This window comes from Aulostomus chinensis, chromosome 9 (genome assembly GCF_037954235.1).
Source record: "Aulostomus chinensis isolate RoL2024-O1b breed Wild chromosome 9, RoL_Achi_v1.0, whole genome shotgun sequence".
Classification (NCBI taxonomy): Eukaryota; Metazoa; Chordata; class Actinopteri; order Syngnathiformes; family Aulostomidae; genus Aulostomus; species Aulostomus chinensis.
The window spans coordinates 9061365-9088839 of NC_141328.1; the positions used below are offsets into that span (position 1 = coordinate 9061365).

The window sequence follows — 27475 nt, forward strand, 5'->3', positions numbered from 1 at the left end:
AATCATAATTAAACATATTCCTCATCTGGTGACTTTATTTTAGTTGATAGAAGGCTTTTCCAGCTATGTTTACTGATGGAAAAATAATGAATTGGCAACAGTTTTGATAAACAGACACTCATTTCATTTCTTTTTTTTTTAATTGAGTAAGAGGGTTAAATATAGTTTTCTTTAGTTTTCATGTGAAACCAATGGGACTTCATGTGAGATCTATGGGATTGCATACAGTATGAAACCCATGGGATCATATGTGATTTCCACTCAGAAAACACAGAAATACCTACAGTATGTGAAACCCATGAAATCATATATATGGAAATCCATGGAGTTCCATGGATTGATTGGCAGGGAGACCAAACAGGAAATGGATCCAAAAGCCAGATTCACAGACACAGCAGTGTTTTACTAAAGCACAAGTTTGGAACTCTTACCTGTTAGTTCCTCCTTTGCAACATGTTTGATTTTCACACTTTTTAGATACCCACCTGTGTGTTGTGTTAGTCGTTATTTTTCTGTGTATTAAAGCCTTGTCTTGGCTTATTGGAGTTGCTGATTTGTTAAATTTTAAAAAACAATAAAGGAGAGAAGCCAAACGCAAAAATTGAGGTGGTCAAACAACAGAAAGGTATTAAAATGTGAAAACAAACTGAGGCTTGCAATACATTGAATTTCAAACAGAAAACAAACAAAAAAACTAACTGATAGTAAAAGATTGAAAATGTCCAAAATGAAGGTATTCAAACCAAAAATATTCAAAACCAATTAACAGCAAATACTGGCAAGTGAAAAACAATTAAACTGGGTTAAAAAAAACTCCAATATGAAAATACAACATATATTAAAGTAAAGAGTAACCAAACAGCCCAGATGAGAGCAACGCAAGTCACCATAGCTGTGGTGAAACTTTGAAATTCTTCATTCGTTTTATGTAATATCGTCGTCGTCGTCGCTGTCGTCCTCCGCTTATCCGGTTGGTCCGGGTCGTTGGTTTTATGTAATATAATAAAACAATTTTTTTAATGAAAACATTTGTGCCCAATATGTAAATACATATAATACTGATTTACCTAAACTAAGGCTGCATGTTTTTGAAAAAAAAAAACAACAACCAAAAACAAAATCGAGCCACGATTATTTTGAATGAATGTTAATATTCGCATCATCATTCTCTCTCTTTTTTTAAAATCATTGTCATCATTTACCTTCTCACTACAGTGTTCTGCAGGAAACAAAGTATTTTCTTCAGTCTGCAGAAAATAATGTGTAGATAGGACATCTCTGCAGCACCACAGTAACATAATTCACAATGTTATTTTCAGACACAATTAGCCTTAACACATATTCAGTTTTCCTGCCATTCAAAAGTGCAGTGCAATAGGTCATATTTCAATTAATTTAGATTAATTGTGCAGTCTTACACTAAATGTGTAAAATTCAGGTGTTTTTTTTTATTTTTTTATTTAAGCCCTGAAGACAAGCCCACAAAAATTTTATGACAATGAATCGTAATGACTACAGGGTTAGTGAAGCATACATTCATTCTTTAAAATCAGCATGTGAAGATTTTTGTATGCTGACGATATAAATCCTAAGTGGGGGTCTAATGAGGTGTAACCTAGTGTGAAAGCAACAATTTTCAGATGGATAGTGTTTTGTTATGTCAAATATTATTTCAATCCGCAGCTTCAAACCAAAGCCAACTGAGCCATAAAGTAGCTTTAACTCTTGAGGGAGGGAGGGAAAGAGAGGGAGAGAGAGAGAGAGAGAGAGAGAGAGAGAGAGAGAGAGAGAGAGAGAGTGTTCTGAGTGAGTTTCTAGATGTAATTGGGCCATCATGCGAGCTCCTGTGGGGATTAGCCAACACATCCCCACTTGACCTGCAGGATGGAAGTAGATCACTTATTTCTACCATCACAGAGTTACCATAATCTTCTCTCTTGTGTGGATAAAACTCAGCAGTAGATTGGAATAAAGTTCATGGTTGCTAACTCCAGGATTTATTTTTGTCTCCCAAATGTACAAACATCAGAGTGCCTGGATGCAGACCAACTTGTTGTCACGTAAATAACAAGTATTAATCAACAGATAGAGTGTAAAGCTGAGATCAAGGTGTTAATTGAGAATAAAAATGCTTTAAATTAGAGGAAAAGGAAAAAGAAAGGTGTTGTTTCTCCTCTTCTTGTCAGGTTTGCTGCCTTTGGCTGGGTTCTCATGCCTCATGGGTTCATACTTCCAAAAAAAAAAAACCCTCAACAACCTTCGGTTTAACTAAAGAGTATCCAGATCTTGCAGTTGGTCTAGAAGAATTTTACCTGCTGTCTGGTGCACTCAACAAAAGGGCATGTCTGAACAGCATTAATCGTCATGTACCAGTGGAAGCAGTCGGGCATCATTTGAAAACAACAGCCCACAGGGGTTTGTTCTTCTTAATGCATCTCCTTAATTGCATAAGACAGCCCCAGATTCCCTCTTTGATCTATTAAAAAACACACTACTCAACAGAATTAACTTGCATTGCTTGTTGGTAGCAACAAAGCAAAGAATCGGGATGTTCTATATTTGGAAATCATCACCTCTGAAGAATACATTACAATAAAATAAAAATGCAAATCAGTGTGGTATTTCCAGCTGCCAGGTGTTCTGGGTACCTTTAAACAAAAGAAAAAAAACACAGACGTGCACTCTTCAAGTCCGCCCATGATTTCAGCCTGCAAGTACAACACACCGCATGCTCCAATATCCCATCTTTGCATTATAAATATTTCAGAGGGAGACGGAGAATAACATGGCTGGAGATGAACATTCTAATCAAGTGAGGCCTGAAAGCCGTGGAAGGGTATAATTGTTTTCTCTATTTCCATTTTCCCTTCATTATCAGCAACAATGAACAAAGCCAGTCTCCTAAATCACAAACAGCTTCATAGTTTGTGCGTCGCCTCTCCACTAAGAGTTTGATTGACAGAGAACAAGGGTCACGCAGGAATTGTCATTCGTCAGGTCAGAGGTGATAGAGAATCAGAGGGTCTCAACTGGAACTGCCCTGTTTTTGTTTATTGTTTTGCCATGCACTGTGCGCCTGCCTTTTCATTACTTTCAGCCAAGAAACAAAGCCTGTCAGGAAATCACCACCTTCTAACTCCCAACAAGGCACGACTCATTTGTAGGTCTAAAAAGAGCTGAAATCTGTGTGCTGCAAGACGTCTGTCATGTTTTTTTGGATTGTTTTTGGATGTAGATTTATTTCCTGGCTTTCGATTTCTCTGGCTGGATGGAGAAAAAAAGCACTTCCCTCCAAAGAACATCTGCTGCATTTATTGTGGAGCTCCAAAGCTCAAATCTATCTGGTCTTAGTGTTGCCTGTAATTATTTTGTGTCTTGACTTGGGTTTTGTAAAAAGAATCTTCTCTGACCAAAGGGAGACACACATGAATTCAATAGATTTGAAATGTTGCTCCCCATTATTATGATTTATACAAGACTAAGCATTCTAGTCACGATTTGATGTCATAGGATGAGAACGTTTTCCGGTGGCATTATTTCATTTAATAGCTGTTTCATTCAATGGCAAATAAAAAAAAAATCGAAACAAAATATTAGAAACACCTTCAAGAGGAGGCTCAATTCAAGCACTTACGTTGGATTTAGTGAAGAAGGCAAATCTAGAAAAAAAATTCATGCACAGAAATTTTAACATTTCCAAAGTGGTCAAGTCAACATGGTAAGGACATTATCAAAATATAAGTGAATAAAATTTGTCTTTATAGAGCACTTGTTGCACAGGGTGGCATGGTGGTGCAGTGGTCAGCACTGTCACCTCACAGCAAGAGGGTTCCCGGTTCGAGTACCAGTTCAGGTAAAGGATCTTTCTGTGTGGAGTCTGCATGTTCTCCCTGTGCCTGTGTGGGTTCTCTCTGGTACTCCAGCTTCCTCCCACAGTCCAAAGACATACAAATGGTAGCCGTAGGTGTGACTATGAGTTAGAATGGTTGTCTGTCTATTTGTGTTGGCCCTGCGATGGACTGGCGACCTGTCCAGGGTGAACCCCGCCTGGGCGAGAGGTGGCCGCGATCCTTAACAGGATAAGTGGAAGAAAATGGATGGATGGATGGACTTGTTGCACATACTGAGCCACGAAGCACTTAAAATCAAAAAAAGCGATGGCTGGGCAAGTTAAAAATGTATGCAACAACTAAATTAGTACAGAAACAAATAAAACGAGCAACAGTACACAAATCACGAGAGAATCAATAAGACAATCGAAAGTGAAAAAAGTGGATAAGTCAACAAAATGCATGTCTGAATACACTAAACAATACAAAATTCAAAGATTCACTGGTATTTCTACATTATAGGTCTGCTTATTTCTAAACCACCACATTTCAGAGGTGAATAATAGACTGTGATATTTTTACTCCACATTTATTCCACAGCTCGCTTTAGGCTCTCTGCAGTTTTTGATTCAATATCAAAAACATATACGTAAATCTATAAAGTGTTGAGTTGTTCTAAATCATCCATGAGCATAAAGAGACGATTACAGTCAGTGACACTAGAATTAATATGATATAGACAAATAGATTAACAATATGGAGACAACCATCTTTGAAAATGTTGACTTTTGATACAATAAAATCAACATGAAATGAAAAATAATTGAATATTTAATTTCTCTTTATTTCTAATTTTACTCAACTCTTCTTGATTCTACTGATGCGCAGTACTTTTTGAGAGCAGACATAGGACAGAAAAAATCATAATACAAACATGCAATTTAAAAGAAAATGCAAATTATAGGATCATAGGCCATCCCATAAATCTTCCCAGTCAAAAGAAAGGCTTCTACTGCCCTTGATCTGGCTCTTAATTGTGTCCAATTCAACAGTTCTTCTTCTTCTAGGTTCAGGGGAAGAGATGGCTAAACTTTAGGAACCACAACCACTAAAGTACTGTCTCAAGGAACATCCAGAAAATTCCAATCTGAGGACTGCAGAGACCATCAAGCTGCATTAAATCTCTATTGAGCCATTGAACAGCAATCAGAAACAGTCACACAATGTCTTGGAGCATTGAGCCAAGAATTTAACAGTTGAGCAGATTAAAGGATGCTTTTCTGAGGGAGGTAGAAAGAGGAGAGTTTTACAGGTAAAGGGTCTTCTTAGAGCTCTGTGATTCAAATTATTGTTGGGATGGGGTTGTTTTTGTTTGTTTTTGGTTAACTACATTAAAATGCAGAATATAATCTCACCAAAAAAATGTGCATTCAGAAATGTACTGTCATAATTCATGAAAAAGATGCAGATGGAGTTGATGTTCAAAATTTATATTTGATTTACAGTGAGCTCTTAAATGACTTTTCACCCATGAGTGTTTTCTTTGAATTTTTCCATTTTTTTAACATTTAAAATTAAATAACTGTCTAAATACTGTCTGTGAAAAAAAATAGCCTGTTCTACATAATGTATTTGAGCCAGGTTACAACAATTGTTTGAATGGTGATACAGATTTGATCATTATATTATTCATTAGTTCACTGACCTGTGCAGTGCAGTATCCTGATCCTTTCATTCCTTCTCCGGTTACCTCTGTTTTTGCACTGTGTAATTTGAGCTGCTAGTGTCTAGTGATGCTTTCAGGGACAAGAGGCTAGCTTCGAAATAACAGCACAAAACCATGTAAGAGATGAAAGAAAAAGAAGGTGTTTAATGTGGAAGTGAGAAACAGCAAAAGGTGGGAACCTTATCAACTGCTCAGTGTTAACCTTTTTTTTTTAAAAAAGGAAATGTTCAAAATGGGAAAGTACTTTTTCAAGTGAGCTGTCAAATGAACAAGTTCTTTGAGTCAAAGTAAATTTTGTAAATAAACAGATTTGAATGTACTCGAATCTTGTATTTTACTTCTTGTACCAGGCCACTCCTCAAAACCATAAAACCCTACTCTCAGTAGAGACAAATCACTTTCAAGTTTCAAATTTACTCAACTGCGGTTACTGAAGTCAAGAATCAACTTTGATTCCCAACTGTGAATATAAGATCTTTAAAAATTATTTGAAAAGCAGAGCAGAGCTATGTAGCAGATGTCATTTGTGACAGCATGGTGACTTTCACATTATGGGATTGATTTTTTTTTTTTTTATTAAAATGTATGTCCACCAGTGTTGTTTGACATTTAATAACATTAAATACGACATCACACCAGATAAAATTTGGTCAGGATTCAGTTTGATATCATCAAGCTGTTGGTTTTAAATTTCTCATGAAATTAAAGCTTCATTTATATCTGCAAATCAAGATGTAACCGAGTGTTGACAGTTATTCAACAGTGAGAGTTAAGAGCTTTAGAGAAAAACCGTCACAAGCCTACCGATACACTAGCAACTTCTCAGAGGGATCTGCTTTGTTACCAAGTACCACATGGAAATTTGTCAGTGTACGTTGCTGTAATACTGTTATCTACACAAATAACAACACCTGGCATCAGCAGTGTCTCAGCTGCTGGATGAAGAGTGAGAGCCATTGAGTTGACGCTCACACCACAATGAGTCACACCGGAAGCCCGAAATCTGATGAGTTATGGACAGCAAGCCTGAATGAAGGCAGATGCTGTGAAATCATGCATGACACGAACGTGTCGTGCAGACTCTGAATTTCTGTGGATCTGCGGTTCTGCCTACCTAATGAATGTGAACAGAGTTCTTGTGGGACCAGTAAATAGTTCTTCAATCGTGATAAAACAGCCATTGCCTCACGAGAGAATGGTAAGTCAATCTCAATAGAAATGTCACAATGCAATAAGTTTGCAATAACTAGCCGTCAACAGTAATGAGTCCAGACTGTGTGGTTATCTCTGGAGATGCTGATAGCAAGTATACTGTCTGAATGGCGACACTTCTCCGCCATCTGTTCCAGCTGTTCACATTGTGTGTCGAACTGTAGTACATGAAAAAATAGAATATGAGCAATTTATAAAGAGATTCCTTACACCATATATCGTTTTTGGGGAAACTTAATCATTCAAATGATTGAATATAACATATGACTTAGAGGCCAGCTCTGAGAGCAGTTGCACATAAACTTAATGGAAAGCCTAAGGGACTCAATTTAGCAGGCAACCTTCCTGCCACCTGGGGATTTGGATCCCAGTGATTGGCAGCCAGTGGCACAATGTGCTCATCCTGTTCTGAGTGTGCACACTCTCTCTCTCTCACACACACACACACACACACACACACACACACACACACACACACACACACACACACGCACACACATTTAAGTGTCATGTAGTGATATATCTTGATAAGTGTGTGACAACTCCTTCAGCCTGATTTATGCTTCGGTGTTACATACCTTACAACATAGCCTGAGATGCATTTCACTAGGAATATAAAAGCATGTCATGGTGACATGGACTGCAACATCTGGGACTGATCTACTTGGTAATGTCACATTTCCTCCCATGCGAGTCATTACCACGCCATGATCTGTTCTGAGTTCTCTTCTGCTTTACAGTATAATTATCAGCACTGTAAATTTATTAAGAAACATATAGTTACAATAATCACCATAATCCTGATTATTCACAATATTAAAATCCTTCTGTTTAATTGTATTGGTTTTGCACAAAAGAAATTAATGTGTGATGTTAGAAAAGGAAATGCAGGAAAATTGGTTTGAGGAGTCTTTTTCTTTTTTCCCTTTTTTCAAACGTGTTTGAAACATCCAACAATTCACACTTTGCTAAAGCGTTGTCCTTCCTGCTGTCAAGGACAGACACTGGAATTAATATCAGCACTTAGTCATGTGATTAAATTGTGTTCAAATTTCCAGATTAATCATGGCATCCAACTCCAGAGTAATTTGCAAGAACAAAAAATAAACTCTCTACAGTTACACTGAAGCTCTGTTGCCAGCGTGTTTTGGTGACGCATTTGCGGGATGACAAAGCCATACAAGAGCTTAAACCACGTATTATGTAGTCCAGAGTCAACATATAACCAGTCTTTATGAGTCTGTGGGACATGTGGGTCCCTACAAACTCAGAGTCTGTTTGACCTGTGGTTATTTATTTGTTAGTTTGAAAGTCATTTACAGGAGACAGCAGGACCTGATCTTCAAACCACAGCAGTCCATGTTTTATAGCAGCATGCCTGTCACCTTTTAATGAGAAATGCATCCAAGGTGACCCATAATAGGCTCCACTTTCTCTGTGCGTGCTCTCTACAGACATCCAAGCCAGCAGGCTACAGTGGTTCTGTCGCTGACAGGAAATGGGAATGCCAGATTAGAGAATGTCAAATTAATGCAGATGGAAGACAGTGAGAGGCACAAAACATGTGACTGCATGGTGCCAAATTGAGTGACTTTTTTTCTGCCTTCTGTGAAAACATCTGAAGTCCCAGTTGTACTGTTGTTCCAGACATAAATTCTGGGGTGAAAGTGAGTGACATATTGCTTGATAAACTGTGAGACAAATTTGTTTTGAAGCAAACATAGAGGGATGACGTGTTGGCGTACACGATTACAACATGCATGGGGAAATCTGAGAGTTTAAATTGTTTTGGGAATTAACAGTACTTCAGAAAACCTTCAGATGATAAAGGTTTTGTTTTGTTTCTGTGACCTGTGTGTATTCTGCTTTATATCTGTGTGTAAGAGAGAGAAAGAGAGAGAGAGAGAGAGAGAGAGAGAGAGAAAGAGAGAGAGAGCATGCACATGCAGGAAGAGAAGAATCAAAACAATTTACAAGCAAAGAAATCCACCAATTGCTACTTTCACAAAAGTGTTGTCCATGACAAATAAATGCATGGAAATTCATGAAATAGGGCTGGTGGTTTTGACAACATGTCACACAAAGAGCACAAAAGATTGGTCCTTTGCAGTAGGCCAAAAATGAGTGATACTTTATTGAAATGCAAAATGATGACTCACAGAGCAGAGCTGGTGTTGTTTTAGGATGCATGAAAACTGCATGGAACAGAGGAAGCAGCGAGTAAGGAGATGGCTTCTGTATTTGCATGCGAGCCTCGAAGCCTGTCGACTGTGTTGTCACACAAGACTCAGGACCAGGACGCTGCAAGACTGGGACTGATCAAGGGCATTAAATGCTGTTCTGACTTTCAAGGAATAGGATGAAAAACGCCCACAGCCATTTGCTTCTTGTGGTGGGAGATGTGTTGCTTGTTGAGCATGACAGTGATGTAGTGTACGACAGCCATTACAGCAGCTTTCATGTCCATTAAATACATCTAAAGAGCCACCCTCCACATAATTCTCTTGCTGCACACACCCGTCTGTTTTGTTTTGGGGTTTTTTGTGTTTTCTTTAATGGTCAAACAGAGAAATTACTATATAAAAAATTTATTCTGTCAAGGCAATGTCATTCCTTTTTAAATGTCAAGCTGCACCTGCTTGCTTATCTAACCCTTTCCTTTACTGGCAAACATCCAGGACTGGTATTTCATATTTTTAGATCGTCGGCTCTGATGAAAGAATTTGATTCAAAGGGAAGAAAAGCAAACGGTGATAGACAGAGAGCCTTTAGAGAACAGCTGCTTGCTTCTGATGTGACTCTTGGCCATCTCACTGCTGGGCAGACAGTCTGTACACGGAGCCAATGTGCCTGCATCATGTAATAATGCATAATACAATGGGTGAATGACCTTTCGTGCTGTATGACATGTATTCAGAAAGCTTTTCAGTGATGATTATTTAAAGACTTGCAAGTTGAGATGACAAGACATTTGAGGAATGGTGTACTTATTCAGACTGATAGAACAGCGCTGACATGTATTAAGGTTTAGAAAAACACTCAACAAATATTATAATGCCATTGTATTGATTATGTCTGACATTTTGCAAAAAAAACCCTAGAGTTATCACATTAAAATCCTTAATGTGCCACATTCTCACTGACTCAAAAATACATGAATGAACTAATGTTTTTCATTTCAGACATCTCCTATGTCTCTGTACTGGAGGTCTCAAATTTCCACATAATTCTTATATATGTTGAAATTTAGTCGAGTATAAGCTTTCAAAATATCTGTGATGTCACAAATCCTGCTGACAGAACCATCTCCTCAAGTCTGATTTTTCACTGAGCACAGAGACAATCTACGGTTTTACCACAGAATGTGAATACAACCTTCAGCTGTCACACGAGCATCATTGTGAATCTCAAACTTTCAGCAGTGGGAACAAAAGAAAAAAATCAATTTTGACCGGAGGGGGGCTTTAACATTTTGTTCTTCTGGCATAAAAACAACAACAACAAAAAACAAGAACATTAGAACAGAAGATTAGAGTAAGAAATTGTGGATTCAAAATGTGCTTTACTGACTGTCACTTTACATTTTGTATGAATAGAAATCAAATGAAGAACACATACCTCTGTCAAGGAAGAGTGGAAACCAGATATGAGCACATTTTCAGTAAGATACATTCATGAATGAATTTTGTATGACAAACCAATAGCTAAAATATATCCTGCCTATAGTCTTGAACAGTCTTCAGGATCAAGGAGCTACAGTTTGATCAAACAGCCTCCTTATGTTCCTTGTACTATCCTAAAAACAAATTTCATCAAAAGATATCCATTCATTTTTGATATATCCTGTTATACACACACACACACACACACACACACGAACGCACACACAAGATGCCTATATTCACATTATCTACTTTGTGCATGCAAATTAAGGTCAAAACATAATAGGAAAATGATGAAGATGTATGTATGAGTGTAATGTGTAAGTATGAGTGTAATGTGTTTTGTGTAATTTAATAGCTTCTTGTGGTGCAGGAGCTGAAATGTTCCTCTCAAGCCTTCCATTTAGTTGTTCATATTTGATGGAATGTATTTTCCTATTCTTGTCACCCATTTCCAACGCATCGTGGTCTCCTCAGAAAAGGTAATTGGGTCTGTGTTGTAAATATGCCAGAACTTTCTGGCACACTAAAGAGATATTAGAATGAAAAAAAAAATAGAACCTGATAAACCCAATATTAATTACTTTGCTTATTTTTTTCAAACTACCCTCCCCCTTGGAGCCAATTAGTCAGTTGAGTTGCCTCTTCTCAGTTTAATTAGGTCTAAGTAATGATAATGAATTTCATATTCTAGTCAAGCATTTAAAATAAGCTAGTGGACTCACTAAGGAAATACCATAAAAGGACCTTTTAAGCACTTTTGCCATTCTGCAGGAAAAGCACAAATGGAGAAATAAGGTTCCATTTCTACCACTGCAAATACAGCATGAATTGCCAGACAACACCGATGCCATTTGGGATTGTGTTGTGTAAGTGGAATGCAATAACTAAGACGCTACGCCCTGTTTGGACAACATAGATGTCAAGCATCTGGGTCACCGAGTCTCCAAAGCTACAAATAAATTCCAGCACAAACTGCCAGAAGTGAAGTGGTAGAAACCCTGTCTATCCTCCAAAGAGCATTTTCTCACCTTGAAAATTCTCCACAAGAAAAATAAAAAATAAAATAACAGCGAGGAAGAAAACACAGAGAGACAAACTTGCCACCATTTTTGTGTACGTGTAAAACATCTCCACACTTCCATATAACGTGTGTTAACACGGAAACATTGAAACAGGGTCGCTTTTTACCTTGCAGGGAGTATATTTGTTGAAGCACTTGCCCAAACAATCCTCAGTGCACATAAGACAAGAAGATCTGAACTCTGTGATATAATATTTAGGAACAGCAGGGACACAAAGCTATCATTAATTCACCAGTGGCTTTTGTTTCCTGGGCAAAATGTTGAGTGAGATGTTCAGAGGGAGAGAGCAGACCTTTGCCAAGACTAACAGCCCACTCTCAAATAAGTTTTTATCAGTAACCACACACACAACATTTAAAGATATTATCACTGACTATGTTTACATGGGTGGGTAGTAAACTGAAAATTGGCCTTATCCTAAACTAAGTGATTATGCTAAAAAAAAAGGAGAGCAGAGTTTGCAATATTGCACTGTCAAATAGTTTGACTGCTCGACATGCAATAAGACTTCATAGTGCACTTAAAGGTGAACTCATTCATGGCATGAATGCGCATCGTCATGGAAAGTGGACCTATGCTGAGTGAACGTCGATAAGATGAATGAGCAAACTCCTACTGCTCGGTGACTAAATTTACATTCTCAGCCTTTATACAGGTGGCATGGTGGTGCAGTGGTCAGCATTGTCACCTCACAGAGAGAAGGTTTCGGGTTCGAGTCCCGGCTCGGGCACGGGATCTTTCTGTGTGGAGTCTGCATGTTCTCCCTGTGCCTGCATGGGTTCTCTCCGGGTACTCCGGCTTCCTCCCACAGTCCAAAGACATGCAATTGAGGACTAGGCTGATTGATACTCTACATTGACCGTAGGTGTGGCTGTGAGTCTGAATGGTTGTCTGTCTATATGTTGGCCCTGCGATGGACTGGCGACCTGTCCAGGGTGAACCCCGCCTTGCACCCGAAAGCCGCTGGGATAGGCTCCAGCCCCCCCACGGCCCTTAATAGGATAAGCAGAAGAAAATGGGTGGATGGAAGTCTTTACACAACATTTTTACGATATTAGGTTATGAGTTACAGCCGATATATATAGCTCACAAGATAAATTTGGAAATTAATGACTTTTTATGCTCAAGTGAGCAGCATTTATATACAACCAATCTTCACGTTTACCTACCTGTCAAGTAAGAACTTAGCCAACTGTGCATGGGATAGGAAGCCCTTCTGTAGGCGGAGTTCGCCACGTCTGAAACGATTCCCCAATGTAAATGCGGGTCATTTTTCGGTCCTTCTCAATCTCTTGTCTTCTCACCAAATATTCACCTTTATGTCTTTTCTTTGGTCACGCTTCGGCCATTTGCCAAAGTGTAACAAAGTGTTGTTAGGCGCCATCCAGTTATCTAGCAGCTTGCTACTATGCTACTCAAATGAATTGACTCTGCAAAGGATGTTGTTGGTGATTGGCTGGAACATGGTTCATTATGTTTATGTGCACATCCTGTGCACTTCGTGTTTGTTTGCCATTTGCGAGCCAAGTGTTGTCTCCAGAGACCAGATGTTTTCACATTGTATTACAGGGCAGGTAGCTAGCAGATCAAATGGGAAATGCGTATGATAAGAGACCAAATTGAAATCGCATTGAAACCATGCAACAAGGCTTAGTGTGCCTTAAATGTGAGTACATGTCTACAGCAATGCAACTAAAATCTGAGTACTCCGCTGTCCACATTTCTCAATCAGTAGTTACTTGAAATATGATGTTGTGCTTTTAAAGGTCATTAGAAAATACTACTTACACTGTTTTTTTAATGTTGTCTTGGTCAGTAATACAGTCCATGGGAATTAAGTCATGGCTGTTTTGCCTAGATTTTTTTTTTGTTTTTTTTGTCAAGACCCATGTAATATTACCTAACTGAAATCATAATTTATGTCAGGAAGATATCCAAAAGTAATAGGAATATGCCTGAATTTTGCCATAAAGTGTCCATAAAACATTTTCTGAGAAGTTAATGCAGATATGCAAAGCATTAAAGCATTCCTAAATCTGCCTTGTGATCTAAATCTGGCCCCAAATATAATGGATTCTTCCCTCGCCCATTTTCTTCTCCTCCACCAAGCCTTGTAGTTTTTACCGTATCCTGCTAGCATGCAGACAAATAAACAAAGCGAACCTATCACATATAACCTCCTTGGCGGAGGTAATTAAAGAGGAACTGTGTTTAAACATAAACCCACGCAGGCTTGTGCAACTGCTGACATCAGTAATTATTGTGAAGTGAAGGGTTGTTTTGCTTGTCTAGCAGGGAAACACAACATAAAATAGGAGTGACTGACATTTCTCTTACGTTATTAATCAAGAGAAATTTGAAGTACTGTTACTGTGATGGGAACAGCATTTACCCTGTTATATCCTGTAAATCAATGGGTTTCAGGCAATGACCCCAGATAGGGCAAATCAAGGCTTAACATTTACATAATCCCGTTGTGTTGCTGCGTAGTGCTTTGGATTAATGGTTCATTCTCTTGTCCTTGTCTAATACAGATGCACAATTCACTGTACTAAAAGTTTAATACTAATTACACCCAACAGTCATCATTACAGATTAATTAACATGAAAAATTTACATCCACCATAAACTGTTCTGCAGGCTTAGGCACAACTTAAAATATTGGTTATAATGAGGAAAAATATGTATTTAGTTTATGTTTAGCACACAACAAAGATAATGGTATCCATAATAGCTCAGCTTTGTTTTGGACTATTTCAGGATTAAAGAAAAACTGAACCTTTGCATAAAGCTACATCTAGGAACAAAAACAAGGGTCTAAAAATCTTGTTAATGACACTAAGAGGATGCATTGCCTCTTAAACCCATCAGGGACAAAGTGGAGCGAAGCAATCAGCTAATAGTGAGGTGAAATTTGTTCCACATTTCTGAACAGTCATTTAATGGCAAATGTTTCCAAAACTGAAGTCTCCTTTATGTGCAGTCATAATGATTTTGTGGAGAAACACTTTGCAGATTCTGGAAGCAGTCATCTAACAATAAAATCCTTATTAATATGGGCTGTAAATCATGGCCTTTTCAGTGCAGGGCATTAGTTTTAGTGTGGAAAACGCCTCAGTAGACTGCCTTTACATGCAAATAATTACAGCTTTATTAGAGCAACATAGCCCACACCGTTTATTTTTTTAAAATTGCGTACCATTCACTCAAAACCAACCATTGCCAACCATCTATATCAAGCCAGAAGCTATAAACGTCCCATGGTCATTGACTACTACTAATTACAAAACTGCGCAAAAATGTCGGTTTACAAAGTCTCATCTTTGCTTTGCTGAATGAGCCTAACTGTCCATGCTTGATCACAGCAGCACAGAAAGTGTTGTTTGTTTTTAGCACAAATTGAAGTGCTTGTGTGAGGATAAAGAATATTGGGATTGTACCGGACCATACACGTGAGAGTTTGTATGTGGAAATTATTAAACACATTTGTTGTTGTTAGCAGCACAAGCTACAAGCCAAATATACATGGCTGGCTCTTTTTGTATTCAGGAGTAACAAAGTATCTTCATGAACAACACCTATTTGTGAGTTTTCAAAGTGGAAAAACAAATGTCTTTGGATGAAGTGTCATTTTAAATATTTACGCTCTTCAACTGAGCCCTCAAATTTGGATTGCAATCTCCTCGCTGACCACTTTCATTTAAAGTGAAATATCCCCATGTAAAGGATGTATTGACATAAAAACAAAAAAATGTAGAAAATGATTTTCCCCAGAGGACATCCTGACTTTTCATGTTGCGCCAACATGCGGTTAATAGTCATGGTTTCATTGAAAGTTTAGTCTCAATCCCAAACCAGCCCCTACCCAACACCACTTCACTGCAAGTGTCACTCTAAATCAAGTTCCACTCACAGTTGAGGTGGGGAGGTCATGTTTGGACAGCCAAATGATGGGATGCTCGTCCCATTGCCCAAAAAAAGAGAAGCCGCCATCACCATGACAACGTTCAGACACCCTACTTGCAAAGCGATAAAAAAAAAAAAGAGAGAAACTTGTCAGATGCTGCCTGGTTGTGGGTTTCAACATCTTTGATCATGCACCTATATAACTCTATATAAGTAGAGGAAACGATGCAATATAAGTAGGTAAACAGACTGTAGGGCACAAACCCTCAGAATGTGTCTGCAAGTGCTGGATCAAAGTGAAGTAAAAGGAATAAAAGAACCACGCACTGCAATGCCTGATGAAGATCCTCAGTGCTGTTTAAAAAATTTCTTGCGTCAAATATTCCTTGGAATGGCAGCATGTGGTTCCTTTATCTTTTGTACTTGGTGCTACCAAGTCTGTTAGACCCAAGGGATACCATGACCAACAAATGAACTTGTTCAGATAGTCAAAGATGTTTAATCAGTAATTGATTTTTTAATGAATTAAGAGAGTACTTATTTAGGCAAGGGCATTTACTCGCTCTCATGTAAACCTGTTTCTGCCAGCTGAAAAAAAACAACAAAGATTAAAAAAAGGTTAGTCATAATGAGGAGATTAAAAAAAACACAATTATGATATAAAAGGAAAAAATGAGGAGATAAAAATCATAACAATGAGATAAAAAAACATTTGAAATTATGATGTTACTGCAAGAGGGTGAGGCTTTGAATGGTGGAGTATCAACTCTCATACTTATAACTTTGTATCTGATAATTTGTGACCTTTTATCTCATAATCACGACCGACTATCTCATAGTTTCCACATTTTAGCCCGTACTTGTGACTTTTCATCCCATAATTATGATTCTCTATTTCATAATTACGACTTTCTATTCCGAATTTTGAATTTTAGCATGAGCATGTCTTTTCTTTTTTTTTTTTTACAGGTAATACTATTTTTTTAAACCCTAAATTTAGTCTTGCAGACAGGAAACAAGGCCTGATGGCTAGTTATAACTCTTTGCTCCTGACATCTGTTGTGTACCTCTTGTAACTGTCATCACTCAGGTGTGCAAAAACTTTACAAGACGGACACAATGTAGGAGGCAGGAGTTTCAAATTGACATTAGGCTTTTTCCTGTGTGTAGGACTACATTTAAAGGTTTAAGAAAGACCAAATTTCTGCTCAAGAACAATTCATGAATGAGCATTTAGCTCAAAGCACAGCTGTACAATATAGTACACCCTCTCTGAATGAGCACAGCTATGAGGCTGCAACTAAAGTGAAACTGGTAACTTCAAAGCAAACTGGCTTCTGGTTCATTTCTCTGTCAATAAATGAGTCACTTAACTGACTGCATTTCTACAAGAACTGTTGTTTTATTTTTGTTTTTCTATCAAATTTGCAGCAAGCCTTCACTTGCCTGAGGAATCATAGTTTTATTTTTTCAAAGTACTGTATGGAAGAAGCAGGTTATAGCAGGTTTGGCAGGTTTGGTCACCTACTATTTGCAGACACAAGAAACAATTTGTTTATTTTAGCTAGGAGTCAAGGTACAATTCTGGTTCTAATGTATGAGGTACCCCACAGAGCAAGAAAGTATTTGATCTTGGAGTGTCTGCTGACTAAAAATTTTGAAAATGAAGATAAACACCAACCTCAAAGCAATTGATGATGAGAACAATAATTTTACAAGCAGAATTGCTAGAAGTCATAGGTCTGACAGCAAAACTGCAGACTGCAACGTGCCACACAAAGCTGCAGTGAACAACAGAGACAAACTACAGTAGCCAATTTAGTCACTTTCAGGGTTTCTGTCTAAACATATCAAAGACTTTAACCACATCGTCACAAAATAAAGCAAAAGAATTTGGGAATTTCTGCATATTTCCATCCACTGCTTTTATTATTGTACTGTTATTAGAAATTAGAAGTTGGTGCCTTAGGTCAAGTGCTGACTGTCTACCTTATGACCAAACATTCCGTTTCATTTCCTCATTCATTCAGTTCATATCAAAGCTTGTATGAAAGAGGACTAATTAGCAGAGGTTGGAGTTGTCTGAGTACTGCTTGGAAATTATTCTGTTCGTCAAAAATGATCTAAAGTTACCTTTTACTCGTATGTGGTTCAGTCTGCTCTTTGAGCAGCAGTTTTTTTTCCCTCACATTTAAATTTTACAAAGTTTCAAGTGACCCTTAGCTCAGGAAATGTATGTGCTCAATGTGAATGGAAGCTCTTTTTTTAACTTTAAATGTGATAGAAATGCTCACTACACAAATGTGTTATTTCCTCTCATCTCCCATACAGAACTTTTTTAAGGCCAAACACATCATCCCAGTATAGGATAAACTAAATTGCAATCTTTCAAGATATTTTTACCTTTTTTGCTGTTTCAATTCATTTTTTGTAATATGTTATGTTGCAAGAAAGGCTGTCCCTATGCTAACAGACTTAGCTCTCTTGAGCTTTCCAATATGCATGATCCACGAGCGTTGGTGCGTTCCATTCCAGAGCAGTATGATGGAACAAACTATTCAATTTAGAGATTTTGGCAGCAGCCAGCTCATTCGGTCAGTCACTAATCAAAGCGTGTTAGTTTTGTGAAGTAAATCAACTAGTAAAGTGAAATTTTCATCCTCAACTCATGCTAAGGAAGTTAGCATTTCCTTGTTTCTCGCAATCAAAGTGAACACTTCCAAATAAGGGAAAAACAAGATGTTTGTGTTGCTGTTGAGTGTCTCTACTTTATAATATTTGACCTGAATTACAATATGTGAAGAGTATGTTTGGCATAAATGGGTGGAACAGCAGCAAGTCAAAGCTAACAACAAACAGGCCCAACCACTCTGAGCCGTTTCCAGGAGCACAAAAACTATCATAGTTGTTGAGCTCACGGTGCCCTGGGAAGAGAGGCTAGCCATATCTCACCAGCTGAAAAAAGCCAGTTACCAAGATCTGATTGACGAAGCGGCTGTAAAAGGGCGGCACTCAACCATCTTCCCAATTGAAGTTGGCTCCATCAAAATCCATGCGCTACTTCCTCCAGAAGGTTTGCCTGGTACCCAAACAGCTTAAGTCAGCCACCAAGGATATAGCTGCAGCAGCCGAGTCCAGCTCAACATGGCTGTGGCTGAAGAGAGCCCACAGTTGGATCCCCTCTGCAGGCGAGGCCAAGTCAGTCCTCGCTGCCCCACTCAGGCGAGGTGTACAGGTTAAGGGGTGAAACACCGGTGAACCTGAGATCCCTGCTGACGATGCGGAAGGGTTTCCAACAATGTGGATGCTCCAACGAAGACCATCTTGGCAGAAGATCACCGTATTTAGTGTAGTTCCAGCAGTAGCAGCTTGTGGCAAAGCATCTTTGATGTTTACTTCACTGGCACAGTAAGGACAGATAGCCTAAGTCACGTAGCGGTGTAGCGACTAGCAAGTTCATCGATGGTGCAGCCATCATTTTATTCTCTGTGAAAAATTAATGTACAAGTGCACGCTCTCTTTTTTCCACATAAACTGAACCTAAATGCTACAGTATGTTCACTGCTCAGTGAGCCTGTGTATCACACAACTGCATGTATCACATTGAAGAAAAAGAGTGGTATTAATATGTATTCAAGCAAAGTACCACTATCTCAACTCAGACGACAGAGACACAAAGGAACTTATCTGACCGTGACATCTATCAGCATCTGCAGTGCAGAATCACTTGAATTTTAAGCATCCTTTTCTGATATCCTACACTCAACTTGAGACCCACAACACAGCCTTGTTCTATCCCCTCAAGTCACTTTAAAACATAAGAACAAGTCTAAGGTTGGACTGGATTGAAAACTGCTTGATTGTTTTTGTTTAGTTAGATTTCTGGGAAGCATGAACACAAACCAATATCAGATTTGTTTTTATTCTCCAAACGTATTAACAGTTTTATATTATAATATTCAAAATGTAAATAGAATGTGTTATTGTTGTATAATTTCCCGTTGATATTTGAATAAATGTTTGTGAAACGGAGCATTAGCGTGTTCAGATGAACTTAAAGTTGTTCTATTATTGTAGGAGGGCCCTTCGAAGAGCACGGACTCGTAAAAGGTTTTTTTCCCTGTGTTGAACAGATATGCCCCAAATTTCCACGAAGTTTTGTGAACATCAGTTTTTGGTTAATCCTGCTGACAGGCAGATGAACAAACACACCAACCGAGAAATCAAAAGAAATAAAAAGAAACACCAACAGACAGTAAAAATATAACATCTTTGGCAGATGTATTAAGACTTGATGTATGTTAGAATATTTGGTTAAAAAAAAACAACAGCTTTCTTTTATCCTTAAAATGAGCATACGGGGGAGTTTTTTGTTGTTGTTTTTTTACCCCCCACAATGTCAAAAACAACAGCAACTGAGACATTTTAAATACATTGAGTCATGAACTTAGAGCACATTTAGCATCCCTTTTATTAATGCTTAGAGATTCTGTTGAAATCGAGCAGCTGGTGTCGTCATAAGGGTGAGAATGCTGGCTAATTAATTAAGCTGTGGGCCACAGAAATTCATTTTGAATATAAACGTTATAGCCACAAACCATAGCCTCTGCACAGAATTGGCTGAAAGACTTCAATTAAACACGCTGTTTAAACAAATATCCACAAGCTTAGTGGAGCCCTCTCTAATAAATAATTCATAACCCGGAAGACAAAATAAATGGAAAATATTGAAATATGCAAAACCTATTTGTAGCTGTGAGCATACAGTAATAATTAGGGCACTGGTTTTCCTTAGATTCATTTACTTAAAAAATGTGTTTTTCTTCAAGGGCTAACAAAGGAAATGTCCCAAATAATTTATTACCAGTAAAATATATGATACACCAGCTGAACAAGCTTTGCCTCTCCTTAAAACAAAGCCATTAAAGTAAAGAAAATCCTCTTTGAAAGCAGTAGAAGAAGTTTCCTGTGTTTTACAGAGAGGTCAGTGATCCTGCTACATCACAGTGGCTTGTGTAGCAACATCAAGACAAAGTGGATTTGCTGAGCTCCAGATGTGGAGAGGCCTCTGGCTGAGGCTGCATGCCACTTCCCATTGGCACTGCAGCGGAGAAACAATGACAATAAGGAGAGCATGCTTGAGAGGAGGTCTAAGGGAGGGATGGAGGGAGTTGTATGTCAAAATAATGTGCCTCCAGGATGCATTATATAAGGCTATTAAATTGTCAGCATCTAAAACAGTGCATAGAGGATACGACCTTTGTTTGTGACAGGCGAAAATCCATTCAATTCCATTTTCATGTTTGTTTCATTTTGAGCTTCACCAGTGAGTGGTTTCTTTTGTTGGAGCACATCAGGGGGGAAGAAAAACACAGAGCTCATGATGTATTGTCAGTGTAAAATGAGATAAAACTTTACTCCCTATATGAGGAGAAGTGAGATTAAAGTTCCTTAAATATTAAACTGATAACCGCGATGAAAAAGTACTGATAGAGAGGAATGTGACTATAGCTGCTATAGAAAACTATCATCGTAGGCAACAGTGTGAAAGGAGGGTAAGACGGTGAAATGGATATCACATAGACTAAAGAATTTATGACTTAAATCTGAATAAATTATGGGCTACTTACAAGTGAGTTACTTCTGCTTGTATCCCCACTTCTCCTGCTCTGCATATCCCATCTTGTTATGCACATTCACTATACAGCGAGGTAAGAGATTGGCTGCACAGGGTTGAGGATCGACAAGCTTAACAGTTATTTGATCCTGCAATGCTGACATTTGGTGGAGGGCAGTTCACAATGGAGAATGGCTACCTTAGGCAGCCACGATCTACTCTTTGTTGTACTCCCTACTAAAAACCTCAACATGATACACTACATCGCCGATGGTGCTATTTCTTGTACTGGAATAAAATTGGTAGTCCTTACACTTAACGTTTTTATGCATAATTCAGCATTTACCAAATACCAAGTGAAGAACTGTTACCTCCAAAAAGGAGCAAAGTGTCACACCTTTAAAGCATATTGAGTTATCGTTGTTTGAATTTGTTATAAAAATCAATCCAAGTAGAAGGTCATATCTTCTTCCACTGCTGTTTCCTCTGGACATGTTCATGGGTCGAGAAATGCACGACCCTAAAAGAAACATCTCTCCCCGGCACTTTACGGATGCACGATAAATACAATCTGTTCTCTTTTGTGCACCATTCACGCTCTTTGCACCGAATAAATGCATCACCTATGAATCATACGACAAAACAACATTGCCTTGCACAAGGAAAGAGAACAGCCCCAAGCATATGTGAGAGAGTGGCAGGCAACAATCTGGAAATCGAGCTGTAGAATGAAAAGGCAGACTGCTTGTTCAATCCTGATTGTACAGTTTAAACACCTACTCAAGGGTCATGCTGCGAATGGCCTTCAGGACATGCATTCTTTGCTATGCTACAAATATGTTGAATGCTTATATGATGTCCAAAGAAATAAAGAATATTTGGAGTGAGCTAAAATCTTTTCCTTTCATGCAGGATATATAATTTCGCAAGAATCTCTTTGAGTCTTTTGAGAATACAGTATGAATAACAGATCACCATTTAGCTGCTCCCAAAGTCACATGTGATTGACTCCATTTTCTGAACAACATCTCCCCGCAGATCTAAACTTCTATTGGCAAGGACACAAGTGATCTCTCGTCCCCTGTAATCTCGATTTCCTCTGGTAATACCATTCACCGTGAACTTGTGGCATTTCACTGGCTTTAATGATTGGCCCAGTGGTCTGCAACCACTGGCCTTCTTGCCACCAATTCATGACCCGTCAACCCCAATCCTCCCACCAATCCAACAGGCACACAACACAGAACACAGAACAAATGTCTCAGTGTCAGAATCAATTCAGACAGGCCTCCCATCCTCCCCTCATAAAACTGGCATCTCATTCATCCGGGAGTGTGGAGTAGCCCTGCCACGGGTAATGGAATGACAGGGCATTTACACTTTTAGAAGCAGATGGTCCTGAAGGATTCAAATTCTTTGTTGTTTTTATTTTATTTTCTCAAATAAATACCTGAATACACATTTGAAATACTAATTCCATTTTCCATTTTTTTTGACATTACACCACATTTCATTTTTTTTTCCTCTTTACATTTCTTCTCCAATGCACATTTGGATATGTGAGTAATGAAATTAAGGTGTTTGAACAGGAAGTCTTCTGGCTCACAGTATTGAAAGTATTGAATAGACCCCACGCTGATATGCTTGAGGTGCACCAGTGCATAGAGGAAATAACACAAACCGAGGACCAGCACTCATGCAGCTAGCTCTCCCTTTGAAGTTCTGACAGCGTTCAGCTTCTTCTCTTCTGTTGAATCCTGAAATCATAATTATTTACCTGCATCTGCCTGACAAAAACAAAAGTTCAACTGCAATGTTTTGGTCATTTTCTATTCAGTTCAATTTCACAGGGTGTGCTATCGCACTGATCAAATTGAGGGGAAGCAGTGTAGCATGAATATCAGCTGTAATAGTTCAAGAAGGAAGGTGCAAATGCATTGAAAATCTCTGATCTTCAGTAAAGAAATCTAATGCTATCAAGGCTAAATCTTAATGAAAACAGAGCCTGTATAATGGGATTGCTAATAATTGGCTGTCAGCCTAAGCTTTACTGCTAATAAATGATTTAAAGGCCCATTGCTGACTTTGTTCACCTCCTAAAAATAATCCATCAAGGCACATACTAAGAAATTTCCCCAAGGGAAAAAACTAGAGGATCCATTCATGCTTTAAAATGGTTTAGATGCAAAAATACTTCTCGAACATAATATTACCTCTGCTCTCTGCTGCTTGCTTATTTTCAGCTTTGTTCTCCATACACAGTCACCTTTGCTGGTTTTCTTTCTTATAAGCTCCTGTGTCCTTTGTTCCATTTCAAGTAATATTATTGTAATTCAGCTCTACATCTTCAATCAGGAAGCATCTTGAAGAAGGACAATCTTAACAGAGTTATCAGCAAGTGGACATATCGTTATTGTTATTTATTCTATGTGCTGCCCTACCTGATTAGAAATGCAATGGTGTCATCAATGAATAAATGTGCAGAAGCACAAAAATTTTATATCAACAACTAAAAAAATCAACAATCTCCATTGGTAAATAAGCATAGTTTGTTAGACAAGATTGTTGGCAACCATTCGAAGCCAGCGAAGAACTAGTGAACAAAGGGTAAATGAGTTATATGACTTAAATGTGACCCAGTCATCTCTGACAAGAGTAGATGCTGTGTTTCTAGATGTAAAACGAGCACACAATGGTTCAGCTACAAAACCTCGGATTTAACTTTAGTCATGGTCCCTTAATGGTATTTAGACTACAACTCCAACAGCACCACACTGTAAATTGCTCTACAACAAGATGCCATACATAGTTGCCTACCATTTGCAAAATGGATGTTAAAAATGGATTCATCTGTAAAGAGACCGCAACTCCAACATGCAAGAATCCACTGAACACGTTCATTTGCCCCCTGAAGTCTAGTTCTGACAGCAATCACGTCAAGGTTTCCATGATATGATCGAACTACTCCCAGGCTGTTGTTGACCGTAGGTGTAGAGATTTTCTTCTTCCAACTAGCTTTATGAGAAGCCAGTCTTTGGCAGTCATGCAGATGAATCAGACAAACGTTTTGACCCTGAACCGGTATTGTGACACATCCTTTGTTAGCGTGTGGTAGTTGCTTTCCTGTGGTGCCAAACTGTTGTTATCAACTTCTGTCAGCCATTTGCTTAATTGATCAGCCACATGTCCTTTATCTGTTGACTTGTGACATTTGCAGCATTGGGCATTGGGTGGCTTTGGGGTGACCTTTTATTGACACCATTAAAAGGAACACCTTGGTAATGACCTTGGGTTTTGTGCATCTTGGAGGATCATCATGGGAAAAAAGAAACGTTTGCTAACAAAACTGTGAAATAAATTCTGATCTCAGTCCAAAGCAAGAGATTCATTCTTATCATTTTTTTTTTTTGCAGAATCAGACAACCCCAGCTCATGAATCGAGTGACATCAGTATTGATTAATTGGTCAAACACATGTGCAAATGTGAAAAGGTAAGCCACCACATTTTAAATGATTCCAGCCTACACAAATTCTTGTAGTGTTCTGGCTACAAGTATAAAATTCCTGCTATGCACAGCTTAGTTCATGGATTTCTCCATCTAGTTGTATCGCACATAGATATTGCTTTGGTATATTGACTGCTAATTTACGTCATTTCCATGTTTTTTGCACGACAGAAAAAAAATACATTTTTGTAGTTCTCAGAAAACCAAAGTAGGTATTTCTCAAAAAGTTGAGTTGAAAAATGTCTTAAGTTTTGAATAATATAAAACCTTGACTGTGTGACTCTATATAGCTTCAAAGCAGAAATGTTCAGCCATGGTGTTCACAGCTTATTTTGTTCACTCAGAGCAAAATTAAGTATTAGTACTTTTGTTCAAACTTTTCATAAATATACTTAAACATATAGGGGGGGAAAAAAACTATACCCTTGAACTCAGTTTGAGGCTTTTCTGACATCTCTCTTGATCAGAGGAGGTGATAAAACACTGAAGGACTCACCGATCATGTGAATGGTGGTTCGTCCAGGCCTCGTCCCAGGATGCTGTTGTATGGTGTCGTAGAAAGTGGCTTGACACAGCTGAATAGCAGTCACACTGACCCAGAGGCACAGGCAGAGCAGCCAGGACATGACAGGACACATCTGCTAAGGACCAGCGGAGGTGGAGTCAAAGCAAAATACATCATGTTCTAGCCCTATGACCTCAGCCCCTAACAGACATTGACACACTTCCGCAGTGTTGAGCAAAATAAAAAAAATAAATGCAAAGAATATGTACACATGTGCTCCAGTCTATAATTGGGCATAACGCCCCTCAGTGGAGTCTTTTAGTCATCAGAATTTATCATTAGCATGATTATATAAGTATGAGTACTTCACTGCTCGTCTTCCCGGTTTGCCCTGTCTTGTCCCTGAGCCACAATGCTGCAAATGTGGAGTGATCCCTGGGGAGTTTTTCCCCATGCAGCAGAGATTTCCCCTGACAGGCTGACTCCCTTCAACTCCTGAGCTGTGCTCCTGCCTCAAAATCAAACTTAAAGAAAGATAAGATTTCACAAGCAGCTGACTGCTGGAGCTATTCTGTATCTGTCAGAATAATGTGACAGTGACACAGCAGTAACAGGAATCAAATTCCTTCTAATGTCTCACCATGTTGTTCAGATAAGAAGAAAAAAAAATAGAGCAACAGTGAGGAATGCTCCTGGTCATATAGGCGAAGGGTTGTGAACGGATTATACGAAGGTGAAAATAAAAGATGTTTAAGTCATGGAATATGGTTTCATTATGGGTTTATTCACAGCATCAATCACACCAATCTCCTAATGAGAATTATATCAGCATTTTGAAACCATTAAATATATTTTTAATATTCATGAGCTGTACTTGGAATGTCATTTTTTGACTTGCAGAATTCTTCTTCTGGCTACATTAAAAGTTATTTCAGAACTTAAGAAAAAAATAACTGCGAGCTGTAGCTAAATTATATTTACTAATGAAGTAAAAAAGTGGAAGATACTCAAGATTCTAATTGTGATATTTGGATTTAAGAAAAATTCCAGATTTTTATTGTACTTCTAAGCATCTTCTGCTCATGACATGTAGATAATGGTTAGAAATACAGACAGGGATTAATACATGAAGATCTTATATGAAATAGCAATCATCAACATTAAGTCAAACTGTGATTAAAAAAAAACCATTTTGTTTTGCTGTTACTTAAAAATATACCATATCATTCATAGTACATTCTTGCTTTTATATCACATGCATTTAAATCCATTGCGACTTTTTTGGCTAGATTTCTGATTTGCCTGTTCATGCAGAAAGCTATATCTCTATTGTTATTTTTCTCCTGGATTAGAAAAAAAAAATCTTACCTGAGCAACCCAACAATGAGTGTATAAATATCTCAACAGAATGACATAAATCCATCCATAATGCTGCTCATGCTGATCCAATCCAATAACTCTGAATTCGGCTTGAGGAGGGAACTCAACTGACTCTGCCTCCCTGCTCCACACTTTGATAGCAACAGTCCAGTGATTCAGAAATGACCGTCAAGTCGCAGACAGGAAAATAAATTTACAGCTCTTTCAATTCCACCTTTGAAATATCACTGCTTCCCCTTGAGGAGCTGCTCCAACTAACACTGAATGCATTTGCCCCTTCGCATTTATAGGCACGTGCAGAGAGCTCCTTAATTAACTGTAGTGGGATCTCTTCTTTCAGCGTCTGCATCCTTCCAGTGAGAAGCAGCCTCTGAGCAGTGGCTCTCGCTGAGTCCCCCTCAGCAAGCACTAAGAAACAAATGTTTCCGTACAGCCTGGCTGTGTGTAAAGAACAGGATCACCCGTCTTAAAGCCAGACTGCCTCTGGATTTCATGGCATGGTTGGATTTTCCACCTGATCATATGATCCTGACAAATGCAAATGAGGAAAACTTGCACGTAGCTGTGACCACATGATTAACAGCTGATTACATTAAGAATAAATCTCCAGGGGCAATATTTCCATTCAGTCGTTTTTTTTTCATTATCGATTTCTACTTTGGATGTACTTGCCCTACATATTTAACAACATGAGTAAGGATTATTATATGAAGTTATTCAAGGATGCAATATTACCAGGGCACAAGACTGCCAGGAGGGAAATAAGTAAACCCTCGATCCTTAGCTCATCTTGGGATCGTTAGTAGATTGTGCGCAAAATGAAGATTAGGGAAGAACATGCTTCCTCATGCTGAGCAGAAAAGGAAATTGAAAGTGGATTGACTTGAGAAAAACTCAAATCCATTCAGCTGAAGGTAATCATCACCTGGGGGGGGGGGGGGGGCTTCAGTGTGATGATGTTAGGAAAGGAGGGGAAGTGAACACTGGAGTACATGAGCACCAATCTATACATATTAGAAATAGCACCCCCCCCCCCCCACACACAC

General features: G+C 38.5%; 1 protein-coding gene across 2 annotated transcripts in view; it reads right to left on the reverse strand.

Moving 5' to 3' along the window:
- The window catches only part of LOC147255700 (chemokine-like protein TAFA-1), a 34874-nt gene extending 8061 nt beyond the window's left edge, over window positions 1-26813 (reverse strand). The window contains exons 1-2 of one of the 2 annotated variants that reach the window (XM_086212615.1): window positions 26418-26813; window positions 25041-25185 (exon numbers count right to left, since the gene is read on the reverse strand). In XM_086212615.1, the coding sequence (XP_086068741.1) occupies window positions 25041-25182 (142 nt within the window). In that variant the 5' untranslated portion in view covers window positions 25183-25185; window positions 26418-26813. The remainder of the gene's footprint in view (window positions 1-25040; window positions 25186-26417) is intronic. The other variant, XM_086212614.1, reaches the window with a different exon arrangement.
- Between the last annotated feature and the right edge of the window lie 662 nt (window positions 26814-27475).